This window comes from Leptonychotes weddellii, chromosome 12 (genome assembly GCF_054177405.1).
Source record: "Leptonychotes weddellii isolate Sample4059 chromosome 12, ASM5417740v2, whole genome shotgun sequence".
Lineage (NCBI taxonomy): Eukaryota > Metazoa > Chordata > Mammalia > Carnivora > Phocidae > Leptonychotes > Leptonychotes weddellii.
The window spans coordinates 60,166,507-60,191,362 of NC_138380.1; the positions used below are offsets into that span (position 1 = coordinate 60,166,507).

Below are 24,856 nucleotides of genomic sequence, written 5' to 3' on the forward strand. Positions count from 1 at the left end.
ACGCCCATTCTCATTCACCCAGTCTGTGCAAAGCAAAACAACAAGAAAACAACTGGTCCGCCAGTGTACATTTCAGTCTTTCAGAAGCATTCTCAGCTTTACTGTTTGGAGGTCGGATGGTGAATGCTGAGTAAAGAGGAGAGGGCAGGCTGTGTGGGCGAAGCCCTTTGTTATGGCTGTGGCTAAGTGGTGCTCTCAACTCCCCGCCCCCTGCCCCCGGCCCCAAAGATCCATCCAAGTCCTAATCCCAGTAGCTGTGAATGTGACCTTATTTGAAAATAGGGTCTTTGCAGACCTAAGTAAGTGAAGGATCTCGAAATGAGATGGTTTTTAGAGACTTGTAGAGACTTAGATAGGGGGTCCAAATCCAATGACCAGTGTCCTCATAAGAGCGAGAAGAAGGAGATTTGAGACAGAGACTCACAGAGAAGTCCAGTGAAGATGGAGACAGAGGTTGGAATGATGTCTCTACCAGCCACCAGATGCCAGAGCTTGCTGGAGCCAGAAGCAGCTGGGAGAGAGGCATGGGGTGGTTCCTTCCTCAGAGCCTCCAGAAGGAACTAAACCTGAGGACACCTTGATTTTGGCCTCTGGGCTCCAGGACCATGAGACAAGGAAGTGTTATTGTTTAGAGCCACCATCTTTGTGGTCATTTGTTTCTGCAACCCTAGGGAACAAATAGAGTCATATGTTAGAAACAGTCTGGTGAGAGCAGAGGAAGGGACACACGTTGTCACTGAGATTACTAAGCGGAGAGATTATCCCCCACACAGGCAAGAGGGAATGGGGTCTAAAGCTAAGGTGGGTAGTGAGGATGGAGATAAGCAGAGAGGTGTAAGAAATATGCATTTTCTGTATTTAAGGGCAGACTCTTCCCTCTTAGTCTCTGAGATCCTGAAGTGGATCATCTCCTTGTCAGTCATGCACACAGCACCGTGCTGCTTCTCTCTCCCCAGTCACTCAAAACTCTTACTACATTAAAAAAAACAAAACAAAACGGAATTGTTCAGAGAACTTCCAGCTATTGAGTAATAGTAAAATGAACAAAACAAAACAAAACTCTAACTACATAGACAGGGTTACAAAAGATGTCATCTAAGAATTGAGAACATAAAGTAAAACAAGGTGTTAAAATGGACTCTTCTTTTTGTCTGGAAACCTCAGCAGAGGGCCCAATTTTGGAGGAAACAAGAGTAAATGCCAAGTACTCCCTCGTTCCAAAGCAAGGTAGTGGATCACAGCCCGGGAAGAGATTGTGAAATAGTTTTACCAGGGTTAGCCCATCGCCCACGCTGAGTATAAAAGAGATGGTGAAGGGTCATTGGGAGGTTGAAGAGCCTCCCAGGAGGATTTTCTTGCAGAAAGGTACTGTGTTCCTCAAAACAGGGTGTGGTGGTGGTTTCCAACTCACTTTAAGCTAATGAGAGGAGCTCAGAGAACACCCCATTTGGAGCCCTTGAACTTGTTGCCTTGACGGTTGAGAGTCATTGGAAATGTGCTGGCCCTCGTGCCTGGGAAGCTAACACCAGGAGGCTGAGGCCCCACGGGGCAGCAGCGGCAGGAGGAGGGGGGCTGCTTGGGAAAGGCCTGCACTTCCATAGTGTGGCAGGGCAAGGATGACCCGGGGCGTCCTGTGGGCCACACACACAGCAAGGCAGTCGGATCCGGTCGTTCTAAGAGGAAGCCCCATCCAAACAGGCAAGCTGCGGGGAGGCTGGGGCCGGGGAGTGATTCCAACGACTGATGAACCTAAGTCCCAGGGCAACCTGGAACTTAATGGGGACTTGCAAACAGATACCCAGAAAAGGTATTACTTATCCCCCCAAACAGTCAGGTGAGCCGGCAGCAACAGGGGGATCTCCAAAGGCCCCCCAGGAGTGCCAGTGAAATAGGGTTGGCTCCAGCTTTTCATCATGCCCCAGGGACACCTCGAAAGCTTGCAGCTGCCCCTTTCAGTTTCAGTGTTTTTTGCCTCTTCCCTCTAACTGCCAATCTTCAAGTGCTTTATCCCCAGGGTTGCCCAACACAGTGTCCAAGTGGTGGGAAGGTGGTAGAACAAACACTCCAGAAGAATCTGAAAGCTAAATGACCCTCTCCATTGCACATTTCTCAGCCTCGAGGAAGCCTGATGAAGGCAAGGGGAAAGTTCTAAATTGGTAGGGACTTTTGAGTTTCACTATTACCCTGGACTGGACATTTTTTTTTCTTTTTAGATAGTTACTAGTCCTGCCTTTATTCACTCTAGTTCATTAAAAATGTAATTGTTTTAAAGACCCTATAAATAAAGTGCCTACACACTAATGCAGGATTTAGGTCACCCTTCTCAGCACGGTATTTTTTTTAAGGCAATATTTCTAATTGGAAGCTTATTACTCACACAGTAGTTATAAGAAGGTCAGATATAATGATGTATTCAATCTAAATAAGACAGGCTGATTAAGGACTTACCTAATGTAAAAAATATACATAATAACTATTAGCCATGTGGACAGATGCATGGAGTCAGAAGAGCATGTGAGAGGAGGTGGGGGATCCCTGTATGATCCACCAAGTGCTCATACATGGGGCCATTGCCTTGCGCCCTCCATGACAGTAAACAACTCACTCACAGATGGGTTCTACATTCTACACACACCTAAATACACAAGCATGAGTTTTGACCTGCTATTGATATAATCTAAAGTGAGAGTACTGTGAATTTTCTGTGATACTCCCATGAAAAGAGTCAAGAGAACACCAGCAAAGAGCAAGAAGCATCAAGTTGTTTATTTAGTTTGAACCTAAAGGATGTTTAGCCCTTGACATTCCCATAAAGTAAAGGGCATATATCTCCTTTTGCAGCATTTACTTCACAAATGACATGCACTTAGGATGGGGGGATTTGGTGGCCGTTGCATCTAATGGAAATTACTGAAGTACTCTGAAATATGTGACAATGTTTTAATAACATATTTTAGTCACTCACTTAACATGTAACATGATGGGAGTGCATCTGAATTGTAATACTTTTAGTTTTGGTAATCTGTAGTTTCTACCGCTGATGAAACTGATAAAACTGTTTATTTACCAGTCAGGCACTAGTCTGAGTTCTTAGAAAAATGCAAAAGCAGAACAAATGCTACTCCCTTTACCTCTGGAACTTTCTAGAAGCTAGACCAAAATTATAAATTTTTCAAGGTTTCTCTTAAGCAGTGCTTTTGTTGTTGTTTCTTGTTTTTTTGTTGTTGTTGTTAAGATTTATTTTAGAGAAAGAGAGACAGCGTGTGAGCAGAGAGAGGGAGAAAGAGAATCCCAAGCAGACTCCACGCTGAGCACAGAGCCCGATGCAGAGCTCAATCCTAGGACCCTGAGATCAAGACCTGAGCCTAAACCAAGAGGCAGAGGCTTAAAGGACTGAGCCACCCAGGTGTCCCTGTTGTTTCTTGGTTTTTGTTCTCTGTGTGTTATCATTTCAGAGAACAAACTAGATAAGAACTTGCTAACACTGTGAGAAAGTTAACTTTTGGTAAACTTTCTATAAGGAATCAGGAACCTTGAACAGCCATTCAGAGTCAGGGTTTTTTTTTTTTAATATATATGTATACAACCCTATATATCCTGCTTTGTACCAACTACTATGGCAAATGAGTTTGGATCTTCTTATGGAGATTTCTCTAGTTGAATAGAAACCCTTCTATAAAGTCAGCAGGTTCTGTGAGCCTAAAGACAATGTCTTTGTGAAAGCCTCTAACTTACTGTTTGCATTGCATATTCCTATTGGGGAAAAAAGAGCATTAAAGTAACTCTAAGTTCTTTTTTATTGGCAACTTAAAATGCAAAGTATTTTATTTTTAAGCTTTTAAAATTTGAAAACAAGAGAGCACCATTGGCTAAATAATGTAGTTTCTCCAAAGCTGAATGTGCTTATTTGGAACTCAGTTGTTCTGCTTGAAATACCAAAGCAACTTCCTAAAACTCTTAGGTGGGAACGCTACGCTTTGATAACCTGTGATTAGGCGAATTGATCAGTCACAGTTGGTAGCATCCCTGTTATCCTTGGCAAGGGTTTAAAACATTCTAAAATAAATTCATTTTGCTAGGCTTACACGAGCCTTTTCTTCCTGAATGTCTCCTGAGAGGCGTGTACCACATATAGGAATCCTTTATCCTTCTCACTTTGGTGGGCTTCAGAACCCAAGTGGAAATGCTCCCCACTCAGTGTCTGTGACCAGAAGGAAGCAGTTTAATTAACATTCAGCTGTACATCCTTCGGCTTATTCTGATTAATCACTCATGTTGACATGATCTGGTCCGTGGTGCTTGGTTTTATCCAGTCCAGGAATCTGCTTCTCACTCTTGTATCTTCTTATTACCCCCAGGATTTTGGTAGGATGCTGCTTTTGGATCAGTCCATCACCTTCTACTCTCTGTTGGAAGGTGTGGAGCTGCTTGAAAGACTTGCCACCATGGGGAGTAGGGGGAGGGGTGGCGACAGCAACTTCCATTGTGTCTCCCCAGCCTGCAGTTAGGTCAGCCAGAGTGGACTTTTTATTATGTGACAGTCACCAGAAAGATGACAGAATTTGCCTGAGATTTCATCCAGAGCTTACCTAGAATGGATCCTGAGGGTGGATTGGAGGGGAACAGGTGAGAAGGAAAAACACTACACTCTACTTGTACCTACCACGTCCAGCTCATTCAAAAACCAGCTACTTGGGATTAGGAGGATTTGGGGACTGATTGGTCACCTGTCGTGCAAGATGGGTCTCTTTGTGGTGACCCCTTATCTTGTGTCAGGGTTCAGGAGAAATTCCACAATGCTACACTGCATGAGTTAGGCAAGAGGCATTACTGGGGGGAGAATTACTGAGCTGTGTCATCAAGGAAGAACAGGAGGCTTCCGTGTTCCTATCACCCCATAGGGAAGAGTTGTGGGCAGGGTGCTGTGCTGGGTATGTGATGGAACTGCCCCCTGAGGCTGCAGGGGAAGAAAATACTTTCCTCAGTGCTTCCGGGTCCCTGGTTGGATCTGAAAGTTAAACTGACAAAGACAGATTAATGGGATAAAAGCATACAAATTTATTTAATATAAGTTTTATGTAACATAGGAGCCTTCATAAGGAGCTGAAGACCCGAAGAAACAGCTAGACCTGAGTATTTTTATTCTAGGTTTGATGCAGGGTGAGCTGTCGTGAAGAAATACGATAGACTGAGGAGTGAGGTAAGTGTAGCGAACAAGGAGAAACTTAGCAAGGCCTGTTTGTTAGGATCCTTCTCGCAGTCCCTCGTTCTTCTGGGATAAGGATGCACTTTCTGCCAGGTATAGGGCGGGCACCTCCCACAGGAGGGTTTGGTGCTGCTTCAGGGGCAAAAGGAGGGTTGGGGAGGTCAGAGTGACCTTCCTGCTTCTGCCATTTCTCAAACTCCTTCAGTTTAAAATATTCAATATGTCACAGTGCCATATTTTGGGGTAGCATGTCCTGAACCCCATCAATACCCTTCCTTTTTATTGGGCCGATGTGAGGAAGCAGCCTGTTGCCGGGTGCTGGGGAAATACACTGTGGGAGGGTATTGTTTGAAGAACTTGCCTGGGAATGCTGGTTGTCCCTCCCGGGAGGGAAACCCTGGGCTCATGGGAAGCTGCTGGGAGTGGTTGGGAGGTGGGAGGAGGGGACTGCCCCTTTGGGCAGCCTCTTTGAGTGAGAAGGAGCCTCCAGGCTCCAGCCTCCAGCCTCCGGCTGGCCACTGTCCTGGCAACCAAGAATGAGCATGTGGGTCACTTCCAACTCTTCTGACCATGGCACCACAGGGCAGGGGTGAGAAAGAAGGCAGAAGTGGGGATGAATCCCAGCTTTTGGGCCTGGACAATTGGACATCTAAAGGAGGAGGAGGAAAGGAGTGGGCAAAAAGAGGACAGGGAGGAAGGGGGAAGTTTGAAGAAAAGACTTAAAGGTATTTAAGAAAGCATCCACTATATCCTTGGTGCACAGACAAATGAAAATATGTTGAATACCCAAACTGGTAAGCCTGCCAAGTTTAAATCATCTTCTCGGCTATTTTCTGCTGTGGTGGGTTAGAGGATAAATACGCATTTATTTAAGATGAAAAAAAATTCTGCTCTTTTACTCTCTTCCCATTCCCCAAATAATAGAAAAGGAAAACAAAAGTTTCAGTACCCATCACAGTTTTAACTTTGAGCTGTCGGGTAGTTTAGTCCATAATGCCCTTGGACTGACCCTTCTGCAAATCAGTGCAGTGAGGTGGGCTATGGCACTAGGGACCTGCATCTAGAAATGGCAGGTGGACACAGGTATTCATCACAGCATTGTTTTTTAAATAAGAAAAGGGGTTGCCTGGGTGGCTCAGTCAGTTGAGCGTCTGGCTCTTGATCTTGGCTCAGGTCTTGATCTCAGGGTTGTGGTTTCGGGCCCTGCACTGGGCTCCAGGCTGGGTGTGGAGCCTACTTAAAAAAAAATTAAATAAGAAAGGATTGAAAATAATGAAAATGATTATCAAAAGAGTATTCATTACAATACATCCTGTTACACAATTCACTAGAATATAATGAAGCTATAAAAACAACGCTTTTTTAATGTACTGATACTTAATGACATCCACAATTCATTGTCAGGTAAAAAAAATAATAAAGTGCCAAACAGTATCTATTCTATGCTATCATTTGTGTAAAAAAATGGCAGTGGTAAGGGTATATGTCTATATGGCCTTGTACAAGCATAGAATATTTCTGGAAAGATATGCAGGAAACTAGTAATGTTGGTTGTCTTTAGGAAGGGGCAGTAGGTGGCTGGGAACAGAGGTGAGAGAGAGATATTTCACTGAAATATCTTTCATGTCTTTTGAACCATGTGAATGTATTATACATTCTGAAAAAATATGTGGTAAAAACAGCATGTAAAAACCCTAGGTTTGCAATCTCAGACAGAGTCTTTCTGCATTTGCTTGTGGCCTTTTGCCAAAATTTCTGTTATATCATTTTTCTGGATTCTTTTTTGCAAAGCAGTAGAACATACTTCTGTTCTTTTAAGAGTGTGGGTTTGGAGTCAGATGGACACAGTTTGAGAGCTGGATCCATCACTACCTACCTGGCTGTGGGGATTTAGGCAAGCCGCTTTACCAGAATCTCAGATTCCTTGTTTACAAAATGCTCACAACATGGCAGCTAGCTTTCCCCAGAGTGAGTGATCCAAAAGAGAGCAAGGAGTAAGTGCCTTTATGCTCTGAAGTCAACACACCATCGCTTCTGCCTCATGCTATTTCTTAGAAGCCGGTCACTAATCCAGCCCATAGTCAAGAGGTGGGAAATTAGGTTCCACCTCTTAAAGGGAGGAATAGCAAAGAATCTGTGAGCATATTTTAAAGCCACCACAGAAGAGTAACTATATAATTTATCTTTCAAATTCAGGCACTTTTAAGAGTGAAAGGTGGTGATATTAATATCAAGGCTGGATAGTAAGTGTAAACTGGGGCTCTCCCGGGCAAACCAGGATGTATGGTCACTTGGCTACTGGTGTTCCCATAACCGCTCATGGAAATAAGTCTCAGACCAAGACATGTGTGCAAATATCTATTACAAACGGACTCTCGAACACTCATCCTTCTTGCTCTGGAAGCTCAGTGGAATTCTAACTCCCTGATCGTCTAGGAACACCAATGAGCACTTTGCCTGAAAGGCTGGCTCCCAGGAACCTGAGAACATGTTCTGACTGAAGATCAACTAACTTTCTAATTGGATCAGACAAGAGAATCCTCCATTAAAAGAATGAATGCAGGACAGAATTCTAAATCTAGGAATTTCTCCCCAAGGTGTTAGCTGCCAGGCTCCTGGCATGGCATGTCATTCACTTTACCCTTCGGTTTTCCCTTTCAGTCCCCTTAGGTGCAGATGCAGATGGCAATTTTTGAACTTCTTGCAGAAATGTCATCCAGACAGCATCTTTCACGTGCTACCCACTTTTCAAGTATGCATTTATGATTAGAATACTGCAGGTGTTAACAAATATCTCCTTGGGTATAGATTAAAACTAATTTAAACAGACACCTACACATCACACTATCTATTCTGAAGTACTTCAGGTAAATTTCACATAGTTTAAAAACTCAGTAACTGGGTCCCTAAGCAACCTTCAGTTTTTAACAATTCCCTTAAAAACTATCATTTCAAGGGGAAAATGGAAGTTACAGTCTAGAGAGATTTAGACTAGTAGTAACAGATGTTTTTCCTATGGAAATTTCAATGATGAGGTATTTTCTATAAAACTGAAACAGAGCAAATCTGGTACTGGATTACCTCTAGTTTCTCTTGAGAGTTACTGCCTTTCCTTTTACTATCACAGCAGCCGTATTAACAACTTTGTCATTTATTTCTATTATGAATAAAACCCCAGACCACCTACTGAAACAGAGCAAATAGAGCAGCTCGTTTTCCAGCCTCCTTCCAATTCTTGGTCCTCTTTCCTGCATCATATCATTATAATAGCAGCATGTGCCCTACCTTGCTGATGGCATCATATACACCTCACATTGCCAAAATCTGGTGCTGAGGGAGAAACACCTTTCAAACATTTTGTCTGATATTCAAGGTATGCCATAATTTGGCCCAGCCCTATCCTATAGAAAAATAATACACGTAACTTCAAATTTTCTAGGGGTCACATCTAAAAAGTAAGAAGAAATACATGGACTTAATTTTAATATTATATTTTATTTAATCCAATATATCCTGGGGGGGTTCAGAGCATGCCACCCCAAAATATGCCATTCTGACATAAGGATTATTGTTGCCGAAGGCAGTAAGAACAACTCTCTGCCCTCCCCCTTTCTCTTAGAAAAGGAAGGATGATTCTTAACTCCTGGAGACAAGTCTAGACTCTTAACAGCCCAGAAGTGGCACCAAAGGAATCAACACAAATGTTGCTTAAAAAAATCCTTATCTTCCATTAGTTTCTTCATATATTTGCCTTCCCACAATTTGCCAACTCTGGAAGCTCAAAGTCCCTTTCCTTTGTCTTGTCACTTCTCCACAAACTAGTTATTCTTTGTTAAGACGCTATATAAGCTTAAGTTCTTTTTTTTTTTTTTTTTAAGATTTTATTGGTTTATTTGACAGAGAGACACAGTGAGAGCAGGAACACAAGCAGGAGGAGTGGGAGAGAGAGAAGCAAGCTTCCCGTGGAGCAGGGAGCCTGATGCGGGGCTCGATCCCAGGACCCTGGGATCACAACCTGAGCCGAAGGCAGACGCTCAACGACTGAGCCACCCAGGCACCCCTATAAGCTTAAGTTCTAACCACTCTTTTGAGTTATTCATCACTGAGTACCCCCGTGCGTATGTGCAATGCACGAATTAATAAAATCCTGCTTGTCTTTGTCTTGTTAATCTGTCTAATTTTCAGGGCCCTAGCTAATGGATCTAAGGTGAGAAGAGGAAAAATAAAAATAAAAATATTTTTTCTCTGTTATAATCCAATGCCTTGTATTTTAATAGACAGTATTTTCTTTTCTTGAAAATTCCTTCCCCTGTCTCAGTCTTTGGAATCTTGCCTATCTTCCAGGTCATCTCAAAGGCAAAACAAAGCTTTTCCACCTGGACCAGATGTTCTCACTCATTTATTCTACCATGGATTATCATAATATATGCACACATATTGTTCCTTTTTATTGTCTTCTTGAGAGGAAGTATCGAGACTTATTTTTTTTTCTCTTCTTAGGCTTATCAGATTGCCTTGTACATAGTAGGTAGTCATTAAGTATTTGTTAGGTTAAAGTGGATTGCACTGAATTCCCTGCAAAGGAAAGGAATCTTTCTATTGAAAATCAAGCTACTGATAGCTCATGAAACATCTGCGGTGCAATATGTTTTCTACCTACAGGAAAACCAGAAGCTTGCTGACTTAGTCACTCTATATCCAAAGCAACTGTTAATTGGATGAAAATTGCTCACATTGTGTGGTAATTCAAAAAAAGTACTCTTCATGAAGTTGATGATTATATTTTATTTCGCTCTTATCACTTGGAGGCTGTGCAGGGTTCCCCACCCCCTTTGGTATATTGTCTATTAACTTAGCTAGAATATTCTCCACCATTTCTTAGAAAACTGCCAGTTAGTCTGTATCAGGCGGTGAGGATGTTGAAAGGGTTGGAAAGAAATAATAACCACTTTGATTACATATTTATAAAGTGCTCACATCTCCCCGGTCCCATTCTGTCTAAAAAGAGAATTCATCTTTGCTTGGGAAATTAGTGAAGTAGCACTAGAGCACTACATTTCCTCTTTCTGCATTCTGTCTTCCCCCACTCAGCTTATTTCTGTCTGCTGTGAGGCTGCAAAAACACCAACCTGTTTTCCTCATAGAGGTCCCAGAGCTGAGGGACCTTTCTTCCCTGCAAAATAGGAAACATTACCTCTTACCAAAGACCATTTACTACTAGTATCTAAAGTATTACTTCTCATAGATAGGTATTTGCACTGTATTTATTTGACAATAGAAATGAAGCCCTTGTGGGTCTCTGGCATAACTTGAGTCACAGTCTTCAGACTTTCTAATATGTATAAAGACCAGTTTCTCATGCACCGGTAGCACTGGACTTTGCAGATTGTAGGACCTCCCCAGTAAGAGGCAATTACTCCATGTTAAGAACTTGGGATCTGACATGACAACCCCTGGGCTAACCATTCACTGACTGTGAGATATTGAGCAAGTTAGTAAACTTCTCTGAGCTTTGTTTCTCCTGGATAATACTATTGAGCTCATAAAATCACTTTGAGGTTTAGATGAGATAAGGTACAGTACATAAAATGCCTGATGCATAGCAAATGCTCATTGAACATGAGATACTATCTTCCTTTGAGAAAAAGACACCCATTTACAAAATAGTAAGTAACATGCATTTTAATGCCTCCTGTACTGCAGACCCTATGTTGGCTTTTTACATATGACCTTTCAGGTTATGACACACATACAAAATGGGAATTGTGGCAATACACTGGGGTCAGCAGATAAGGTTGCCCAAAGCCAAAGGCGAGCAGCCGAGGGGCTCCAGCCAATATCTTGGCATCTTTGTAATGCATTTGTAAAGGGTAGCAGAATGTGCTACCCCAAAACATGCCTTTTTGACAAAAGGATTATTTTGACCTGATAATTTTGAGAAACTGCAGACACAGGAGAAGCTCTAAGAGCAGAATAAAAGTTACCCTTTTGTAAGGGAAATTTACATTAGAAAGGGTGTCCCTGTGAGGAAAAGGGCTATTACCAGAGATCACTTTTTCACTGGAGAGACTTATCTGCATTGTTTATCCAGTATTTCCTCTTCTCACCTTCTTTTGAATTGCCCTCCCTGCCTGTGAAGCCCCAGAACACTATCTTTTTCTCTAGCCTCAAAGCCTCTTGAGTCTCAGATCTTTGTGGGACTCCATAATTAATTAATTAATTAAAATGTTAAATTATTTAAAATTAATGGAATTAACTGCATAATTAGTTTTAATTAAAATGAAGTATGCACTTAATTAAAATTGTTTTTTTCCTCCTGTTAATCTGTCTTTTATTATTGGGGTCTCAACCAAGAACCTTGAGGAGTAAAGGGAAAATTATCTATCCCCACATTTTATTATTTCTACATTTGGGATACCATGGTGTCTCAGAACATCAGTTGGAAGTTTTACTGTAAAGTATTATTGTTCCCCACTATACATGGGAGGGAAATTGAGGTTTGGGAAAGTTAAGGCTACATAGCTCATGAGGACCTAATAAATAGTGGGGCTGTTGCTAATAAACAGTGGTGCTGAGAGCTGGTCTTCAATAATCTTGGAAATATTTAGTCAAATCAACATATGTTTATTAAAATGTTTGTATCAGCTATTTTTTCGTTAGACTTTTTGAGACAATGGTAGATTCATATGCAAATACAGGACAACATCAGAGTAAAGAGGATGAGCTCAGTTTTCAAATACTCATTTCAAGGTACCTAGGGGATGTCTGTGGACAATGACTAGGAGGATATGTGGGGCAAGAAATCTACAGAGAGGTCTAAGCTGCAGAAGAGGATTTATCAGTCTTCCTCCCACATGTAAGAGGTGACAGGACCCTAGGGACAGAAGGGTTCCCACAGAGACCAGGGACACAGAGAGAAGACAGAGAGCAAGACAAGTCACTTTTCTTTTCTAAACTGCAAGTTTCGTGTAATGATAACCCTCAAGCCCACCTCATATTTCTAGGGGGGAAGTATGCACCACAAGGGTTAAAACATTACAGAATTTTATAAATTCAAAGTATTGCTACTGTGATAAAGACAACCTTAAAACAGAATTCTAGTGAAATACTAGCAAGTTTTCAGTGCTTTTTATTTTTCCTTTAGCCCTAAGCACTTTTTTTTTTTTTTAAGATTTTATTTATTTGACAGAGAGAGACACAGCGAGAGAGGGAACACAAGCAGGGAAAGTGGGAGAGGGAGAAGCAGGCCTCCCACGGAGCAGGGAGCCCAATGCGGGGCTCGATCCCAGGACTCTGGGATCATGACCTGAGCCGAAGGCAGAGGCTCAATGACTGAGCCACTCAGGCACCCCCCAAGCACTCTTTTAACCTTCTCCAAACATGTAAGTCATGCTCCCATTTCTGAAGAAGTCAGAAAGGCAGACGTGCAATTACAACGATATTCTGAGCAGTTGTTCAGGCATAAACAGCAGCTTCTATAGCATGGAATCTTGTAATTAGGGCACATCCTCAACCACAGCTCCAGAAAAAGTTGGGAGGGGACCATGTAAAGCACCAAAGGATCATCATTGAAAAAATGAAAAAAGCAACATCCAAATGTATCTTTTCTTCCTCTGGCACATTCATCTTAGAATTTTCCATTTGCATATTGCTCTGACTACCTTCTGCCAACGCAAAGGTGACAGGAGTGGAGGATATCCACATGTGAGCGAGCCCTCCTGCAAATCAAAACCTATCTAGTTATATCTGGCAATCCCTCCTCTCCTCCATTTCTACCACCATCCCCGGCCTCACCATGGGGGTGACTTAGTTCCTTTGCTTTCTTTAAAAAAGATCTTTTAAGAAAAAAAAATTAATAAGATTCATGAATACTATAGTGAAAACCAAGAGAAAAGGACACCAAACTGGTTAATAAAGAAAATGCCCCAAAATACCAAAAGTACCTAACCACACAAAAAAATTCCTCCAAACAAATGTGTTTGAGCTGTTTCCCTCTTGTTAGACTGAGAGAAATAGGAATTATTTATTCAAATTCTTCCTGTCATATTGATTAATGAGTGCTTTCTTTAATCTGGCCAGTACCAGTCTGCCGAGGACTATGAACTTGTCACCATGTTAAGCTCTGGGTAAGGTCTAGGGCTTGCGGAGAGGGGGATAGCTCACAAAATTTAGTCTAGTGCCCATTAGTGATATAATAGAATCCTGATTGTGATGGTATCAAAATGTCTCTTACATTTTAAAGAATTCCATATTGACCAAGGGACCTCAGGAAACCAAAGGAGTACATACTGTGGATTCTCCATATTTGCTAATACTTTTTTTGGATAAAGCTATCTATAGCAAATTATCTTTTTTTTTTTTTTAAAGATTTTATTTATTTATTTATTTGACACAGAGAGAGAGACAGCAAGAGCAGGAACACAAGCCAGGGGAATGGGAGAGGGAGAAGCAGGCTTCTTGCCGAGCAGGGAGCCCGATGTGGGACTCGATCCCAGGATCCTGGGATCATGACCTGAGCCGAAGGCAGACGCTTAACGACTGAGCCACCCAGGCGCCCGATATAGCAAATTATCTTATGTATCAGTATTTTCAAAGAGGTTGTGAGCTAGCAGCGAAGGGTCCCCAGTAAAGAGTTGAATAAAAGAGACCTGTACAGTAAAGAATCTGACATCATCAGACGATGTGCCAACTACTGCCAACTACTGTGCTCTTCTGAAGCGTTGCTAAATATAGTTGTGCAGCAAGCCTAGGCATTAAATCAGTAGGGCTGGTTCATGGCTTAATAATGGATGAAATTCAGGAAGATATAAAATGTCCTCCAGAAAGGCTTCATCTACCTCTAGCCCCTGTCTCTGCTTTTCATCTAGGCTTTTTCTGCATTGGGAACAATCACCTCCACTTACCAGCAAACTTAGTGGTGCTGAGAAAAGCTCCTGGCACGGAGGTGCAGGGTGATGCCCCACCGTGTGGTAAAATAGTGTCGGGTGAGTTGGGGGGAATCCTGTTGAAGGCTTGTGTTGGGACTCAATATGGACAGAAAAGGTCCTTTGCAGGTCGGGGGTTGGGGCGGGCGATGGTGTTGGGGACAGGGAAAGGTAGAGAATGGAAGAAACACAAGAGTGATTCTCTGCTTTTACTGGACTGCATGGCTTCATATTGCTTCTAAATCCAGAACGGGTTTTGTAGGCTGGCTGGCTCTTGATCTCTCCACTAATGAGACTGAGAAGGAATACCAGCCAGTTTCATTCATCATGCATTCGAGAAATATTTATTGCACACCTGCTATGTGCCAGGGTATTCCAGGAGCAGGGGAGACAGCAGTGAACAAGTCAAGGAGCTCATATTCTGGGTTGGGGTGGGGGATAAACATTCTAAAGAGTAAAAAGCCAACATCCTGGTAGCACTGATCCTTCCGGTAACCTTGACCCAAGTAATCACCATTTGACATGTTTGCATGTCGTTGGCTTCTCATCCCCATGCTCTGCCAACATGGAACCATTGGTAAAACCAGCCACTCGTTCTTGACTCCCTGTGCACTCAGGGTCTGCCAAGCTGTGCTCATTCTTACTCATCCTCACGGTCTCACTCTCGGCCCCATTCATTCCTATGCATTGACTGCAACAGAAGTTTTTAGGATTTAACCAAGAACCGAGGCCTGAGGTTCCACTCCCCCTTCCTGGCACACATGCCACCTGCTCAGGCCTTGTTTTGTTACAAGCCCTCAAAAGGTGAGGGCTTGTAGCCTTCAATAATTTGGTCATTTCCTGGTCTGCAAGAGAGTCTGGGGTGGAAATCGTGTCCTAAAGGATCATAAACTAAATCAGAGGCATGGCCTCTGAGAATCTGACCTTACAGGCACTTTGATGTCATGGGGAGATCAGACACAGATTCATGAAAAGGAGCCATGTAAAGCCATATAACAAACGAGTGCAAATTAAAACCATACTAGCCTGCCTATAAATTCTAGAGTGACCTGGAATAGAGATGCAAGATAGAGATGACAGTAAAAGAAGGCTTGACGGAGATAAGACTCCTCCGAAGATCATGGGTATGGTGCCTGCTGGCAGTCTGCCCCACGGCGGCCGCCAGACAGAGGGAAAACTGGCCAGGGATGATAGGGGGAAAAAATCCAAAGTCTGTGACAAGCTGTCAGACGGTCATTAGCATTCCCTTGACCAAAGAGGAGTTTAGATTTGAAGGTCTCGCCTGATAAGACACACTTTCTGGGTAATGAAGTATTGAGCCAACCCTTGGAATAAAAACCTGAAGGTCTCCTTGGAACTACCCTGCCATCTGGAACACGTTCATCTTCTGCTTATGGGATCACACGGCCATCAGGTCCATTTCTTCCTTAAATTTCAACTATTAAAATGGAAGAAAATGACTTATTTTATTTAAGGTGGAACTGACATCTGATCCCTGTTGTTTCTTCCAAACGCGCTGACAAGGGTGTTGGTAGTTCTGATTATAATAAATAGTATTTAAGTTGACCTACTATATTTCTGAATAACAGACTCACGTAAGTCTGAAACAGGTAGTTTAAATAGAATTGATTATTTTTTCCTTCTGGTAAATTTCTCTTACCTACTTATATACTATATGTTACATATATGTATACACATATATGTGTATGTATGTGTACACTCTAAGTACGTAGTATATTTAGTACATAGTATATATATAGTATAGTATATGTGTATATATATATATATAGGGTGTGTATATATACACATATATATGTACTTTATTTATTTATTTATTTATTTATTTAAAGATTTTATTTATTTATTTGAGAGAGAGAGAACAAGTGAGAGGGGATAGGGTCAGAGGACGAAGCAGACTCCCTGCCGAGCAGGGAGCCCGATGCGGGACTCGATCCCGGGACTCCAGGATCATGACCTGAGCCAAAGGCAGTCGCTCAACCAACTGAGCCACCCAGGCGCCCCCATATATATGTACTTTAAATGCATTTGCTTTTGGGCGCCTGGGTGGCTCAGTTGGTTAAGCGACTGCCTTCGGCTCAGGTCATGATCCTGGAGTCCCGGGATCGAGTCCCACGTCGGGCTCCCTGCTCAGCAGGGAGTCTGCCTCTCTCTCTGACCCTCCCCCCTCTCATGCTCTCTTTCTCATTCTCTCTCTCAAATAAATAAAATCTTTAAAAAAAAATGCATTTGCTTTTTATTCAAAGAACAGAAACGCCACTTTTTCAGTTTGTTGGCCAAATTTTAGAAGGCATAATCTTTTTACTACATATTAGTGTTAATAAACACATACTCGAATTTCCTAAAGAAGGTCACTTAGAAGTGTGTCCTATGTTCATACTTGCTGCATTATCCAAAATAAACATCAAATTTCCCTAAGGTAGGTTGAATCTATGCAACGGCATAATTCAGGGATCAGAACAACTGGGCTGCCATCCCATTCTTAGATTCTCAGGAGTCTGTAATTAATTCTCTATAACTCACCTTGGGTATATATCACTAGGATTTGTCTGGACAACAGAGAGTTTAAGGAACCTTCAGGGTGAATCACATTTTTGGAGATGTTTGTTTCTTATCCAGCTAATAGCTTCGTTTCTGAGAGGTTACACCCAAACTCCAAAAGCTGCAAGGAGAATAGAACCTGTGCTTGGAGACTGTGATTGCTGGGATGTGTATATACCTGAGCTCAAAGTCCTAGAGGGGGCACATGGGTGACTTAGCCAGTTGGGCATCCGACTCTTGATTTCGGCTCAGGTCATGATCTCAGGGTCGTGAGAACCCCAGGTCAGGGTCCATGCTCAGCGGGGACTCCACTTGGGATTCTCTCCCTCTCTCTCTCCCTCTGTCCCCCCCTTTCTCTCTCTCAACTTCCCCCTCTAAAATAATCTTTTTTTAAAAAAAAGGTACTAGAGGATTATCATGCAATAGATCTTCTCCATGCAGACTTAGGTTCCTCAAAAACACTCAAGAAAGTACTATTTGAGGGGAAGAACTTAAAACTTTGTACCGAAAAATAGGGAAACCTTGGCAGGCTCTGGCTGTATTCAAACTTTTTGGCAGCAAAACTGACATTGAATCCAGATAATCTTGCCAATTGCACAACTCTAGCCAGTGTATGCTTTAAGAACATACTATTCATATGAGGATTTTCCACACTCCCTGCATCTTCTCATGGTAGAGACCTTGAAAATGCATCTGGTGCTCCAGTGGCATGTGAGAAGATACAATGATTGGACAAGAAGAGGGATAGTAAAGGAGAGAGATAAGCTGGAATGTCAGGTGCAGGTTCCACCATTTTCCCTTGAACCCCGTTGCTACTGAAGAAGCGAACGGAGCTGCTCTGAGTAGATGGATGTCCAAGGAATGCCAACTGGAAACACGCTGGCGGGAAGGGGGAATGATACTGAGCTAATATATTAGACATGGAAAGCTCAATAAAAGCTCAGGCACGTTGAGCTTTCAAGATCTAATAGCTCATGACAAGAATGACTACTTGAAGTGATTTTATATTCAACATGTACTCTTACACTTTAGACTGTCATTACATTTGTTTTATTTCAGTAAGAGTGACTATGTAATGCCCAGCTTTTCGAGTTGCTCCTTAACACACATTACACTCTATCAAATCATATAAGACATGGTTTAAAATGAAAGGGAAGTGGATGCCTTCATTAGGTTTCAGTTACATTTAGATGAAGGCATTGGGCTTTGCAATGAGTTGCTGTTGGAACATAAGCTTCAGATCTTTGGAAGCCTGTACTGACAGTTTGGATATTGAACCCTGGTCCTTACCTTGATGGCAACTGGCATCCTTTTGCTCTCAGAATGTGGTCTTACACCATGTGTTACAAACCTCTGAAAGAGGATAATACACTTTAGATAATTATAACTATAGAATGAAATATAATTAATGTTTGTTATAATCCTAAGTTAATAACACATTAAAATTTTGGCCCTATAAAAACAATATATTCTCCTGTAGCTTTTGTTCAAAGATATTTAAGAAATAAAGACATTTTACTTAAAAATAGCTATATTGGTATCATTATCAGTTTCTAGTCTTCTATGAAAGGAAGATATATGCAAAATGACCTCCAAAGGCTGAAAGAATTGTAAGACCAGAAAAAAGGTCAGCAAGTCCAGCTTGACAAGAAATGGTTTATTAAGGTGACTTATATATGGAAACATGTCTTAGGCTGCCACAAAACAAGTAGATCTCCACAACTCCACCTCTGGTAAGATCTGCTTCTATAGCCCTACAGGCTGGAGAGTACACACTAGAAGACCATCTGGGAGGGGAATGTTTGAGAACAGGTGTGTGTCATAGTTCATCTCCAGGGCAGATCAAAGATGTTATGCCCCGAGGATGTACTTAAGAAGGATGTGTTCAGGAAGGCTTCAGGTCACAGAGTGATCATCATGGTGGATTTGTCCAAGATGGTGTGATTCACGCAAGACCTTTTTAGATGTATAGAAGTAGAAAAATTTGGGGCATCTGGATGGCTCAGTCATTAAGCGTCTGCCTTCAGCTCAGGTCATGATCCCAGGGTCCTGGGATCGAGCCCCGCATTGAGCTCCCTGCTCTGTGGGAAGCCTGCAAACTGGCATAATAGGATGATTAGCTTTAGGGCTAGAGAAGTCTTCAAAGATAAATCTAGCCCAAACCCCTTGGACTGTGACCAAGGCACATGGATATGCTACGATATAAAACAATGAAAATCTGAGATCCTCTTAGTTTGAATGACCTACTCTCTGCAAATCTCTGGAAGATACAAAGATAAATGAGACATAATTCTTGCTCTCTGTGAATCTAAAATGTCGTCTAATTTTCAACTAAATATGTAATTCAACCTTTCCCCAAATCTGTTTTTATTCTTAATATCTCTTCATGTAAGATTGTCTCTTGGATGTCATTTAATATAATGCTCGTAAAATTCAACTAGTAATTTTACTTTTTGCTCTCAATTTATCTCCCTACTCTAAGATCAAGACCAGGATGGTGAACAGATGAGTTGGTGAATAGCAGTAATTCCAACCTACCCTGCTATCAGACTGAAATGTTATCAGGCATGTGGCTTTAACATACAAAATCGAAGTTAACACAGTCAAAGGGTCTGTGCTTATTCCCCAAGTGCAGTATGTCATACATTACTATCGATTTGTTGGTGTGAGGGTGTCTCAGCCCATTAACTGTTTCAGGGAGTCCTTAGAGATACAACATCAAGGTTCTTTTTTTTTTTTTTAAGATTTTATTTATTTATTTGACAGAGAGAGAGAGATAGCGAGAGAGGAAACACAAGCAGGGGGCAGTGGGAGAGGGAGAAGCAGGCTTCCCGCTGAGCGGGGAGCCCGATGCGGGGCTCGATCCCAGGATCCTGGGATCATGACCTGAGCTGAAGGCAGACGCTTAACGACTGAGCCACCCAGGCGGCCCCAACATCAAGGTTCTAACTCCAGCAAGAAAAGCCCGGACCTGGAGGGTATTCTATATTTTAAGACTTGACTTTAAAATTTGAGAACTTGCAGCCTTCTAAGGATATGTTTAACTTTAGAAACTCCTTTAGAGCTGAGACAGTATCTGTTCAGAAGTGCACAGGATCCAACCCTTAGCTTTTACTATCTAGATGAATACCTAGAAGTTTCTCCAAATCTGGCTTTTAATGAATTTAGGTCAGCTAGGCCTGCAGTGTATGGATTGCTTCTAAGACTCAATAATGCTGAAGAAATGTAAGCTACTGGCTTAGTACTTGGCCTAAATTTGAGTTCATGGAGCCCTCACTGAAGTATGACTGTTAAGGCATTAAACACAAGTTTATCCTTTAAGACCATGTGGGTTTTGCTCATCCTTGATTGTCTAAAATGAAGAGATTTGCTTAGTTAGTACAATGTGGGTATTATACACATCACAGGAATCAGAGTAGGCTCCTCTCTCATTTGGTTCTCTGAGGGGAATCGTTGGCTGACCTCTCTGTGTAACTTCTTCACTTCACTAGGAGGCCAGTCAGCAGGTCAGTGGGGTGCTTGGGTTGATGGTTACACAGACTTTGGGATAGCACAGATTTTATGGTTTCTGTAAGGTGAGACACAGGTTCATTTGTCCTATTCAAAAGACTACCAAGAAGTGTGATGTTCCTACCAAAGACGGTATTAAAAAATAAATAAGAAAATGTAACTGAATACCAAAAGAAGGGACTGATAGAAATAGACCCATGGTGGTGGTGGTGGTGGTCCAGATAATGGGGGTAGCAGACATATACTCCATAACATCTGTACTTAATATGTTTAAGGATGTAAAAAAATAAGACTGAGAACATTTGCAGAGACCTGATTATTTAATTAGTTAGTTATAGTTAATTATACAATATAAACAAATGGAAATTCTAGAACTGAAATATTTGATAAATGAAACCAAGAACTCAATAGATGGGCTTAATAGTGAGCCAATACTACCAACAAAACTTATTACAGAAGTCACTGGGAGACCTCTCTCAAATTCTAATCTCATAAAAAGCTTAATCTCCAAAAGGCAACTTTCTTTGCCCTGGACAGTGCACCTGGCAGGGCTTTATTTCCGTGAACAGGCATCTGTTGTCTGAGTTTTGCTCTTTAAGCCCTTCATTGCCCATTTTGCTTTGACATATTTGAAGACTGTCGTTGGCTCTGTTACATTAAGTTAGAGGAGTGTTCCCTAAACACTCAGTTCCCCGGGGGCAAGACTGTATCTTTTCCTCTCTGCAACCCTAGGGCCAGCAAACTACCTGGGGGTAAAAATAGTCACTCCTCTGAATCCAAGAATTGGACTTGAAGAGTAGAAGGAAAATGAAGGAAGGGCTACTGAGAGACTTGGAAAAAACAAGACCTAGGCAAAGGGCTGAACCACACACCACTTGGAAGCTGCTTTTCCTCTCAAGGCAGAAGCCTAGCTCAAGCTTCCCTCTCCTGGCTAGTCCTCCCTTCACAGTGATAGAGAGCGTGATCCTCCTCTCATTACGGAAAGGTATTGTTTTTTCTGTTAGAATCATAAAAAGTGGGAAGTTCGTCAAAGTCCTGACTGGTGGTACGGAGCAGGGGGCTGATCTGTTCCCACTTCTCTTAATGGTAACCCTTCGCCCATCTTACATGTTTAGCAGAGAGTTAAATTTTATTCAGTGGGAAGGAAACTGTGGGATCACAATACATAAGTGAAGTAAAATTACTCTTTAATTACCTGGACTCAAGACTAAAATACTGAAGCAAAAAAAGTGGTGAATCAAATTACTGACCTTTCCTGTGTGCAATCCATGAAGTGGAAAACGGGGTCACTCAAATACTTGTGTTGCCTAAAGGTACAGCTCCCAGTACCAACTGCTCAACTAAATGAAAAGTGAGGTCCCTGAAGAAGGAGTTTTGTTCCCTGTTTTGTTAACAAGGGAGGGCAAGTATTCCTAGAAGATAGCTCTGAAGTGTCAAGAACAGTGAAGATTTAATTTAACTGCAATCACCCTTGGCTCTAGAAGCCCCATTGTTACTTGTCAGATTGTTTCTGTCATTATTTCTCATATGAAAAAGGGTGTGCACTGACTGGTTTAGAATTAGGGTAGTAAGAGATTTGACGTCTGTAGTACCACACTCTGAGATCCTGGGTGTGATTTTGATATATTTAATAAGTCAATGAAATAAATCAAATGTTTGCTGACCTTTTGTGTACAAAGCGTGGGTGGAATCTTAGGAAAAATTACCTGTGGGAGAGGTGAAAGAAGTAAACAAGACAACTCCTAATTTTAACATGATATGTCATGGAGTGAGGCTAATATTTAATTCTTAGGTGTAAGAAGAATAACTTAGGGAGGAAACCACTACCATCCTGTCACATAAGGTGGAGTCTGGAGAAAAACGGGTGTCAAAGGAAACCAACCTACTTTAACTTCTTTAAAAAAATAATCTCACTGACGTAAATAACTGTGCTTTTGGGTAAAGTGCCTGCTTCACATTTTCATATCTATTTCTCTTGTTTCATTTATTTCAGTTTTAGTAGTAACAGGAAGTTTGGGTAATTTTACATCAAAAGTTTTAGATGCAAAGGGGAAAAAAGAAAACCCTTTTAAAGACACCCTGACAAAGTGAGTTTTAAGTAATGCTAGGCAGTAATCTAGAGTTACCAAAGAGTAAATTTAGAAAATACACTGTAAGTTTAGAATTTGTAATGACTACTGAATTAGTAAGACAAATTTCTACTATTTAATATACAGCAAAAATTCTATTAATATTCTTTAATAAGCACTATTTTAATACATTATTATGAGGTAAGTGAATAGCCCTAAATAAAGTCATTGGTGATCTTAAATTAAAACTATGTGCACCCAGTTTTTTGTCTTTCTACCCTCTAAGTCAGTATATTATAAAGAAGACTGGATCTTGACGTGTTTTCAAACTTCAGACTCAGGTTCAATCTCACCACTGTTCTGCTTCACTTGTTCTGAGTCATTCAACTTCTGAACACCAGTTTTCCATTCGGTAAATCTGAGGATTTAGCAGTCTAAGAGGGTCTAAAGACAATAAAACATAAAATGAAGGTGTAACCTGGTAAAGGTTGAAACTTTCAGATGAGAAAAAAACACCAAATAGCATGATTACTTTAGGATCTCAGAAATAGCTAGCTACATGTCTAATTTAGGATCATTAAGAAAATATAGGTGATTCAATTATTTCCCTTTTTTTCCTGTTTTTGTAACCAGGCAAGTAGGTCTGTAAAAATTATTTAAAAAAATGTTTTTAAAAGATTTATTTATGGGGCGCCTGGGTGGCTCAGTTGTTAAGCGTCTGCCTTTGGCTCAGGTCATGATACCAGGGTCCTGGGATCAAGTCCCGCATTGGGCTCCTTGCTCAGTGGGGAGCCTGCTTCTCCCTCTCCCACTCCCCCTGCTTGTGTTCTCTCTCTCGCTGTGTCTAACTCTGTCAAATAAATAAATAAATAAAATCTTAAATAAAAGATTTATTTGAGAGAGAGCGTGCGCACACATGCATGCGCACACACATAAGCAGGGGGGAGGGGCCAAGGGAGAGGGTGAGAATCTCAAGCAGACTCCCAGCTGAGCGGGTAGCTAAGGTGGGACTTGATCCCACAACCCAGAGATCATAACCTGAGCCCAAACCAAGAGTCAGAGGCTTAACTGAGCCACCCAGGTGCCCCTGTAAAAATTACTTTTTATAAACAATAAATCATTTTTATGTCTTACTAGTCTAAGCACATAGTTACCTTCACCTCAGAGAATAAAATCACTTTTTTTGAATAAAATTACTTATTATATACACCTAATTAGCATGAAAAATTAAGGTTTAGTATTTTGATTAAAGAAAAATCCAAGTATTAAGATAACCATACCATACCTTACTATTCCTGTATCTCTGACACACACAGCACTGAACAGGGCAAATACACGGAAGATAGCCTTGTATAGAACTAAAGGAAAGAGTGGATCATTATTCTTTTTCAAACTACTTTCTGGATTTTATCACCAACTTTCTACAGTCTAACAACAAAATGAAGAGAAAGTGAAATTCAACCTAAATGCTACCAGGAGTATAATTCTGGTAGTCTAGAAATAGAAAGAGGAAAGACAATGTGGTTTAGAGAGTTCTATGAAAAAAGATTTGAAGCTGACAAAAGTCAAAACTTCATGACTTGTTAAGACTAAGACATTGCTACTCAAATTAGTTTTAAGATGGCACATCACCTAGCTGTTCTACAAATGAGGAAGTACTGTTAATCTGTCACTAGACATTCACTAGAAAACCCAAATAGCTGAAGTCCTAGGACTGAATTTCATAAAAAAAGACAATGAATATTTCATTATTGGGAGAAAAGTGGTTGTATTCTAGTGCACTATACAGAGGCAATATACAATACAGAAAGGGTAGAAATGCCCTGCACAAATTTTCAGTCCCGGAAAAAAAAGAGCTATCAGTAACAGAATGAGAAGCACTACTAAACACCTGGCGGTTCTTTAGGCAGAAGAAATGATGCAACACAAAGATAGTTTTAAGAACTAAAATAGTTAAAGTTCTAGATAGCAATACTAAATTCAATAATGAGTAACAAACTCATGGCAGAACAGTTTACTTCCATGTCTTACTAATTCTGATAGATTTATCTGGAGAATGTCGATGTTGCCGAACTTTGGTTGTTAAATGTTCATTCAGTCTTAAACACTATAGGAATTTCTATTTGGATAATCTATATCGGCAGCATTATTAGATCTGAAGTAAAATATGTTTGAGGTAGAGTCCCTCCCTTTAGTAAGAAGATAAATTAAGCAATAATTCTGTATTCTTTCCAGGATTATACCTTTGGAAAACTTAAAATAGGTAATAGTAAGTATGTATGTATTTAGGTAAATCAGTTTCCTCTCAAATGACTTCTCAATTAGCAGTACAACTATATACAATTAACTGGAAAACATGGGGTTATCTGAATAAATTAAATTGTACAACTCCACTACGAAAACAATATGAAGTGGCATTCATTTCCTCAACTTTTCTAAAGCTGGTGAATCCAAACGACAGTGTGTATATATATATACACATATACACACATACATGTACATATGCACTAATAAGGAACATATTGGGTGGCATGTTACTGAAAATTGAGGCAGACAGGCTAGACTCAAGGACCTTATGAACATCTGCA

The 24,856-nt window shown here is 41.1% G+C and overlaps 1 protein-coding gene and 1 long non-coding RNA gene across 3 annotated transcripts in view; one reads left to right on the plus strand and one right to left on the minus strand.

Annotated features, from left to right (window-relative positions):
* Positions 1-1,337: 1,337 nt before the first annotated feature.
* Positions 1,338-24,856, plus strand: part of LOC115942026 (uncharacterized) — a 49,757-nt gene continuing 26,238 nt past the window's right edge. Inside the window, exons 1-3 of one of the 2 annotated variants that reach the window (XR_004076687.2) lie at positions 1,338-1,365; positions 5,149-5,200; positions 9,107-10,430. This is a non-coding gene — a long non-coding RNA (uncharacterized LOC115942026). Of the gene's footprint in view, positions 1,366-5,148; positions 5,201-9,106; positions 10,431-14,073; positions 14,191-24,856 lie in introns of those variants that run through there. The other variant, XR_014139337.1, reaches the window with a different exon arrangement.
* Positions 20,501-24,856, minus strand: part of C1GALT1 (core 1 synthase, glycoprotein-N-acetylgalactosamine 3-beta-galactosyltransferase 1) — a 36,474-nt gene continuing 32,118 nt past the window's right edge. Inside the window, exon 4 of the mRNA XM_081800506.1 lies at positions 20,501-22,712. Within this exon, the coding sequence (XP_081656632.1) occupies positions 22,695-22,712 (18 nt within the window). The 3' untranslated portion in view covers positions 20,501-22,694. The remainder of the gene's footprint in view (positions 22,713-24,856) is intronic.